At 39.8% G+C, this 9,213-nt stretch overlaps 1 protein-coding gene across 1 annotated transcript in view; it reads left to right on the forward strand.

Moving 5' to 3' along the window:
• Positions 1–8,284, forward strand: part of TBXT (T-box transcription factor T) — a 111,196-nt gene extending 102,912 nt beyond the window's left edge. The window contains exon 9 of the mRNA XM_044071538.1: positions 8,017–8,284. Within this exon, the coding sequence (XP_043927473.1) occupies positions 8,017–8,284 (268 nt within the window). The remainder of the gene's footprint in view (positions 1–8,016) is intronic.
• Positions 8,285–9,213: the final 929 nt, after the last annotated feature.

Consider the following 9,213-nt stretch of genomic DNA (forward strand, 5'->3'; position numbering starts at 1 on the left):
TCACCTTTGAGTAGGCAGTATGCAACCGAGTACAGCTGGAGTTTCTTCAGTCAAGCTGCATAGGGCATCTGTTTGAGGCCAGTGATCCTCTTGGTGAGGTACTTCTGTGGTCTTTCCAGCTGTTGCAGGTGTCTTGTAAGGTACATCCCAAATGGGGCATTGTACTCTATGATGGGTCAGGTGAGTGATGAGTATAGGGGGACAATGACCTCTTTTGATCAGGATGCAAACCCTTTTGTTATTAGGTGGGCCAAACAGAAGGATTGTCTAACCACTTTGGCAATGTGATTATCAAAGGAGAGATTACTGTCTACTTGGGTCCCCAGATCCCTTATTACGTCTTCTGTATTTAGGGGACTACCACCTATGTGGTAGTTTGTGGGCACTTTGTTTTATCCAAAGGGGGTGACTCTGCACTTTTTGGCATTTAGCTTGAGGCCATGATTTTGACACCAGGAATCCGTCTCAGTAAGACCCTTTTGGAGGATGTCTGTGTCAGTCGGAGAGTCAATTATAGCCCCTAGTTTGCAGTTGTCTGCGAACTTGGTCAGCCATAGTCCTCCTGTGCATGCCTGCACCTCTGAGAAGTATATGCGAAACAGGAGGGGTCCTAGGACTGAGCCCTGGAGAACGCCACTTGTAACCGGTTCAGAGTCGGACCTAGCTCCTGCAACTCTCACCATGTGAGTTCTGTTCATGAGTCAGTTGGCAACCCATCTTGTGACGTAGGGGTTTATGTTCAGGCTGGTGAGCTTGTCTATAATACCAGAATGGGGAATGGTGTCAAAGGCCTTTGCGAGGTCTAGGTAGGCTGTGTCTACCACCTTTCCCTCATCTATAGCCTTGGTAACTGTCTCAAAGAAGTCCACCAGGTTTAGGAGGCATGATCTGCCGTTAACAAAGCCGAACTGGGTAGGGTCCAGTGTTTGGAGGTTCCCAATGTGTCTGTTAATGAGTTCCATGATGATGCGCTCCATAGCCTTGCAGACCAAGCTAGTCAGGCTTATAGGTTGATTGTTCCCAGGGTCTGTTGTGGCTCCACCTTTGTGGAGTGGAATAACTGTTGCTGTGCGCTACTCTATGGGTACATAGCCTATGGAGAGGCTGAGTTTGAACAGTGTGTTTAGGTGAGGGGTTAGTTCGTCTTTGAGCTTGTGTAGGATGCAGCCTGGGACACCGTCCAATCCCATTGATGTTGTGTTTTTGGCTTTGGAGAGGGCTGTGTCTGTGATTTCAGGGGCTCTACATTCTTTTGGTATGGTTATGGGCCCTTTTGGGGGTGAGAAGGGGGTGAAGTTTGCACTGAACCTGTCTGCCAGGATGTTGGCAATATCGGTCGGTTCAGTGTATTTTGTGCCATTCTGCACTAACTCCAAGCAGATCTGAGCATTGCCACTTATATTCTTGACATAGCTAAAGAATGCTTTGTAGTTATCTTTGGAGCCCTTGGCAATTTTTTTTTCAGCGATCGCCTTGGATGATTTTATGAGGGATCGTAGTTTCTTGTTGATACTGATCAGGGATGTCTTCCCTTTTTAGGATTTTACTCTTTTCTGTACTAGTTTCCTCTTTCTATCGTACATCTTGTTTATGGCAGGGGTCCACCAGACTGGTTTCCTTTTCTTGGAGGAGTGAGTCTTGGTTTTGTTTGGGATAGCATGATCCATGGATTCTTGAAGGTGCCCGTAGAATGCATTAGTAAAGGATTTTGCAGCTTGGACAGCGTTATCCTTTAGCATGGGGGCTTTGAAACTTTCCACCTCAGTCTTAAGTAACGTGAAGTTTGCTTTTGTAAAGTTTTCCACTATGGTTTCCTTGTCTGGGGGTGGGGGCAGAATGTGGATATCCAGAGTGATTTGTTTATGGTCAGATCTAACCAGGGTGGGGTTGACCTCTGGTGTGGAACACCAGTCACCTATGTTGGTGATGACCAGGTCCAATATGTTGTCACCTCTGGTGGGAGTGTTGACCAGTTGATGCAGGGCATTTGAGTTTATAAATTCTAGGAAATGTTGGGCAAGGGAGTTAGTACTTGAGTTGTTCTCCCAGTTAATGTTTGGGTAACTGAAATCACCCAATATTAGAGTGTTTGGTAGGACCTTTATGTTTCCCAGTGTTTCCAGAAATGCGGAATGGGGGTCCTGGGCCATGGTGGGTGATCTGTAGCAAGCTACAATTTGAATTGCAGTTTTGCCCATTGTTAGTTGCACGTGGATGATCTCTGAAGCATCATGCTGTGCCACTAACCTGGAGGTGTGGGTATCATTGATGAATATGGATACACCCCCACCTTTTGTAGTTCGGTCCGGGTTCTGTGGCCAAAATGTATGGTATGAGTTGTAGCTTGGTAGTGCTGGGGTACTCTCTGGAGCCTTAAACCATGTTTCTGTTACTGCACATATATTGATTTTTTTCCATACAGAGGAGTGCCTTGAGTGTGTGCATTTTGAGGTTTAGACTTCGGGCGTTGAGTAGCATTACCCTCAGTTTTTTGTTTCTTGTGCGATTTACAGCAGTGGGTTTGTCTTTTGAGCCTTGCCTAAAAAAGCTGCTAATGGGGGTGGCAAGAGCCTTGGCCAGTATTCGAAAGCCTAAGGGTGACAGGTGCAAGCCATCTCTAGCAAAGCAGCATGGCTTGTTGAGCATGTCAGTCCAGGTGGACAGACACTGGATCCCCTTTGAATGACACCAGAAACTTAGCCAATTGTTGAAATTGATAATTTTTTCTTTATACCTTGGTATCATTCTTGGTGAGGGCAGGATGCTACTCAGGGTCAGGGTCATACCGGCCTGGGCTATGTGATCAGAGAGCTCTTACATATCTCTTTTCATGTAGTCCAGGGAGGTACTGCTCAGGTCATTCACACCAACATGGACAATGACAGAGTCGTATTTGTACTTGTTCTGGAGTGACCCGAGTGCTTGTGTTATGTGGCGGATCCTGGCACCTGACAGGCAGCTAACAGTAACCTTCTCCTTACTCAGCCTAGTGAGTGGAACGTCAGTGTGCCTGACTATAGAGTCACCTATTACTAGTGTGTTGGGTATGTTATTTTGCCTTAAGGGCTGTGATTGCGTGGCACACTGGTTTTGTCAAGTATGTGTTTCATGGTTTGTGTTGGGGGGGTGGAGGTTGCTTGGATGTCTGCTTTAGAGGTCTCTGTTGCTTTTGCAGATTTGTATTTAGAGCCTCCGAGTATGTTTTTGTGTATTTATGTGTGTTTTTTGCCAATGCTGGTTTAATGGGCCTATGTGAGACTGGTGGTGTGATGCAAGTATTTCCCTTCTCCTCTTGACTGTCTGATCCAGTCTTGGGTTGAGAGAACTTAGCCTCCAGTTTGGCTGTATAATTGCATCTCTCGCATGTATTAGTGTTTGGTGGTAGGAGGAGAGGGTTGTCTGTGTACATGAGGCAGTTGTAACATTGCCTCAAAATGTCCAGATTCACCAGTTGGACTCGAGAGTACACCTGAAACTGCCCTTTGGACATGCCTGAATAGGTACAGTGAACTGTTTAAATGATTGGCTGGTAAGGATGTATAGAGAGCCTTTTCCTTCTGTACAGTATAGGGGGGGTCTAGTGCTAGGGTTTATAAGTGCTTGCTATGAGTTTTGAGAAAGTGCCAGGCTGAAAAATGAATGGCTTCAGTGCTTAAGTTGAAAGTTTGTCTAGTTCCAAGGGAAAAATTGAAGAGGAGACTTTGTGGAGCTGGGAATAGTTATGCCCTAGCTAACCAGTAGTGCCCGGCGTGCAAAATCAGGCAAATGCGGTTTTTATAGCAGGGAAATGAAAGAGATAGAGATTAGCCCAAAATGGCCAATAAACTACTAACTTCTGGGCTGAAACCACTCCTCCAGGGACAGATAGGCTGCAAAAAGCACCCTTCTCTCACAGGTGAACAGAGAAACTTCCTTCTGTCCAAGTAAGGTATGGGCAAACACAGCCATTAGGTTAGAAAGGCAGGAAACAAGTATATATATATATATATATATATATATATATATATATATATATATATATATATATATATATTTTTTTTTTTTTTTCAGAAAATAAAGCAGATGCAATAAAAGAAAAAACACTTTAAATGCACAGAAAAGGATACTTATTGTTATATACCTCAGATCAGAGTTGTAGTCAATGCCCCTAGTAATAAAGTAAGAAGCACCACAAATACAGTAAAAGCAGATGAATAAAGTCCAATTTTTTATATATATATATAAAATAATAGAAAACAAACAAACTGATTTAAACAAGTTACCCAATTAACCATAAAAAAGCTCAAGACTGAGCAGTCTTCAGTCAAACAAGTTCTAACTACACACTAGGGTGCAGAGAAACTTTCTCCAAAAAAGATGGCCTGGATCAGTGCTAAGGTTATACAAACATAGCTATATTCACAGGCCTGAATCTGGTCTATGCTACAGCAACAAGACGCACCAATTCCAGATAGAAACAGTTCAAAGAAGCAGGCCAATAAGCCTGTGACCAGAAATTCACAACTTAGAAGGGCAGAATCCAGCCTCTCCTCCCACAAGAGTACAGACCACAAACCTTCTTAATGTAGAATAACTGGCCTGAAGCCCAAGTGCTTAAACCAGAGCTAATACACTTTTAGAATAGCAGACACTGAGCATTCAATCAGCAGTTCCCAGCTTAGAAGGATGTAAGCTACCTGTCCTGCCACAGCAGTGCAGACCACAACCTTCCTAATGTAAAACAAGTGGTATGAAGCCCAAGTGCTTAAACCAAAATACTTAGAATAACAGTTACAATTTAATCAAGCTACTACCAAGCAGTAATAAATGCAGCAGAATAAATAAAACTGAGTACTTTTAAGAAGAGGCAAAAGCAAAATAAAGTAGGAGGAAACACAAATACAGTAAAAGCAGATGAATAAAGTGCAATTTTTTTTGTGTTAGTAAAGTGCAAGGAGAGAGGAAGGAAGAACCTAAGTGGGTTGGCCTTCTCAAAACTTCTCTCTGTATTAAGTAGTGTGAACACTAGACTCTGAATATTATCTCACTGTAGTCGGTTAAGTGAGCAAATGAGATGGACCCAGGAGGAGTGTTCAAATACAGACTTACAGGAGGGGCGGGCAATTCCAAAGCCACCAACACCAAGACAAGAACAAGGAGTGTGGGTGGGGAACTAACTGCAGAGAGACACACAGCACACTATTCAGTGAAACAATTAGGTGACAGAAAAAATAAAATACAGTACTTTTAAAACTGCAAGTTTGCACTTAACAAAAGACTAAAATACAGTACTGCAAGTTTGCACTTAACTTCAGCATCTAATGCAGGTGATTGTAGCCAACCAAGTCTCTCAGAAATTGAGCATAAAATGAATTCTCAAACTTTGTGGCTAGCACTTAAAAGTACAGAGGAAACCCTCTAGCCTAACAGTTAAATTTCAGATAACAATGAAGTGAGAAGACCACCACCCCTTCTTACAGCAGAGAGATACACAGCACACTATTCAGTGAAACAATTAGGTGACAGAAAAAATAAAATACAGTACTTTTAAAACTGCAAGTTTGCACTTAGAAGACAAGTTTGCATTTAACTTCAGCTTCTAATGTAGGTGATTGTAGCCAACCAAGTCTCTCAGGAATTGAGCATATTGTTTGCAGTTATGTTTCTGTTATATTTTATCTTTTTTTAACTCTGGAGTCTTACTCCCCAGATCTATAATTTAATTGTATAATATGTTTGCTAATTGTTGCTTTTGCTTTCGTTAACTGTGGAGCTTTTCTCCCCGGGCCTCCACTGAAAATGTTTTATTTTTTTTTTTTGCCCAGTGGACTTTCCCAGTCAACAAATGCCAATAAATAAAATAATAAATAAATTACGTTGAAGTGTTGATTTTTGGAAAGTCGGCATTTCATAGTAGAACTTAAAAAAGTACATAGAAGCAGTGGTACTGCCCATAAGTTATTTTATCTTTAACAAATGGAGAGACAAGTACAGCTCAGTACTTAATATAATAATAATTAATATAATAAGCCAGGATAGCTCAGAATTTAATATAATAAGCCAGTACAGCTCAGGATTTAATATAATGAGACAGGACAGCTCAGGATTTAATATAATAAGCCACGACACCTCAGGATTTAATATAATAAGCCAAGAATTAGTTACAATCTATAAACCAGAATTGCAATCCTGTAGCTTCACCTTAATCCTGTACAAGTCAAATAAGCTTCTGTGATCTACTGCTTTTGTAGTGACAAATGCATGATGAACCAATTCTTTGAACACACCTTGGTGATATTGAACTCCCCAATCACAGATGTCTATAAGAAATCAGTGGTGGTGTGATTTCTAATATATTCCAGCAGTCATTCCTTTTCTTTGGGTGTTTTCTCTCTTATTTGTGTTTGTGCAACAATGGAGTTGGTATATATAAATCTGGGGGGGGGGGGTGCTGGAGGGCTTACCCTCTTCAAAAAATGCTTACATTTAATTTTTCTGGGATTGATTTGTTGAGCACCTGTGTTTGTGTTTAGTGAGTTGATTCCTCAAAGAGTTGTAACTCGAGGACTTTTACTAGAAGCAACCAGTTAATTTAATCTGGCAAAGTTTGTGGATCACCCATAAAATTAATATGGGTACCTTGTGAGTCTATCTCAGTATAAAAATAATGAAACAATTGAATGTGCTCTTATTTATTTATTTTTTGAATTCTGGATAGTTCAGAAAACATTTAAAAATGATGCATGATGGATGGCATGTGGAATGAAGTCTTATTTTTTACATATTTAATAATTGCAGAGGTCACATGTGTAAACAGTAGTAAACAAGGCCTTTAAGAGAAGAAAAACGTGGGATGGTATAATACCCTGAGTAATTCTGATATCCAGAATTAATTTGGGGTGGTTTATGTGTATCACATACCAGGTGTATTCATGTACTTTGGAATCTTGTATTTTTTTACTCTAGCTTGTTTATATATTTTTTTGAAATGCAGTACCATACAATATATAGTACAAGAATGAATGACCACAGAGTTACAATACTATATCATTTGCAAAATTAATTTCTAACAGCTGCAAGAAAAAACTCAGCCAAGCTAAAGTCTTCACTGCACAATACCTTAAACCTGCTGAGGAGGTCCATGGGATATATGCAAATTAAATGGGGAATTAGAAGTCATGTAGCTAAAATACTGTATGTCCTAAAGGGGTCATTTGTATGCATCCAATGGGACTCCTCTACAGGAGGTTAAATGTATTCCACAGTGAAGACTTTAGCTTGGATGAGTCTTTCTTGAAGTTTTTACTGAATGGTTTGTCTACATAACCTTTTTAGCCTTTGCTTGGATGTTGCTTGCGACACCAAGTAGGCACCTTAATATTTATTGGCATCAGGCAGGTTTTAGGCCTTGTGTTTCTGATGTATAGTCAAATAACATGTTTATGCTGTACTGACAAGGTCACAAAATGTCTGTTATATGGCATATCTACAGCTAGTGGGGTTTGGTTTTATTGGCCTGAACATACTCATAAAAGCTTAAAAAGTCATTAGCATTTAGAAGCCACTTCTGTTGTGGAGGTGCTCCTCTAGATGGCAGTTATTAGCCTATGTGGGGTGGGCTTCTGTCTCCGCTGAATGTGGCACTTCCAACACAGTAGAAAGCTATCACCAAGCACTCCTACCCTTTTGGGTCTTGCTAATGTATCCCCTGACAGAGCAACATTTTGGGAAAAAAATACATCTGGAAATATTTCACTTCATGCTAAAATTTACAGAAAAGATAACTGTTAGAAACAACATTACTATTTCAGTAATTGCATGTATTTGCAGACTAATGCACAGGTTTGTTTTTTCTTATGGTATTTCACCAATGTTAAAGTTATAGCTGAAATCAAGGACAGTAGATAAGCAATAATAAAATACTGAGATATGGGTGTTCCATTAATGCAACTTATACTCATTTTATTGTGAAAGAGCTCTTCATAATTTCTTTATTGTAAATATTACCCTTCTGCTTACATTTTCTGTTTATTGCAGCCAGTATCCCAGCCTGTGGTCAGTAAGCAACAGCACTATTACACCAATATCGCAGTCTGGAGGAGTGGCAAACGGATTGGGATCTCAGTTCCTGCGGAGTTCAACTACTCACTACTCTCCTCTTTCTCACTCTGTCACAACACCTTCCTCTGGCTCCCCAATTTATGATGGGGGGTCTGCTGCAGATGTGACAGACAACCAGTATGACATCTCATCACATGCCAGGCTGACATCTCCATGGTCTGCTATCACACCATCATCCATGTAAATAAAGACCAGCAATATCAGAGACAAATGTTAGTTATGGTGATTTATTTAAGGCATTTTTAACTTTAATGTTTTTTTTCTTCAACTTCACATTTATTATACTTTACCAAAAAATGGCTTAAAAGGACTAACTGTGTACATAACTGTGTACATTTGGAATATAACAATTGCAGTCAGTCAGAAAGCTTTCTTAATGGATTATTGCACTCTGCTCTGAAATGACTCTTCATCACCTTCAAATTTATGTGGACCTGAACTGGTAATATAAATGGTAATGGAAGCTAAACAGTCATTAAAGCTGTCATCATTTCTGTAGAATAATCCATGCTGCTGTCACAGTAAAATGGATAACACCCAGTTTTGCATTCAGACAATGGAAACAAGCAATATTTTCCATCAACCACCTCTTTCGTTTAACATTTTTTTGGAAGTTAAAATAGTTGTTTGGCTTTGCATATTTTTTAGAAGAATACTTCTTTTATCTGTGCCTGTATTTGGCCTCTTGCTCTTCTCTATTTATTACTTTTTTGAGAATGTTAATTTTACAATACATGAATTTGTATATAATATAAATATGAATTTTCTAAGACAATCATAAGCTGGTATTGTTCATTCACAGGTGCTTTGAAATTAAATCTTTCATTACCAGATACACTACTGGTTCCAAAGGGAGGATGGCCTTTGATCTATGCCCTTTATTTTGTACAACACATCACATTTTCCATCATGCAACACTAACTGTCCCTTCAACCAGGAAATATTTTTTACTCAGTGTTAAAATATCCAAAGTACACTGGCAACTAAAATGTCATATATTTTTATATTTTAAAATGTAACAAGCATAAATAATAGAATGCACTGTTGATGTAATAAAATTCTGATATTCATAATGTACTTGTCCATGTTTTAATTGAGTTAATTTCCCAAACA

The sequence above is a fragment of the Protopterus annectens genome, chromosome 1.part0 (genome assembly GCF_019279795.1).
Source record: "Protopterus annectens isolate FY-2018-M chromosome 1.part0, PAN1.0, whole genome shotgun sequence".
NCBI classification, from domain to species: domain Eukaryota; kingdom Metazoa; phylum Chordata; order Ceratodontiformes; family Protopteridae; genus Protopterus; species Protopterus annectens.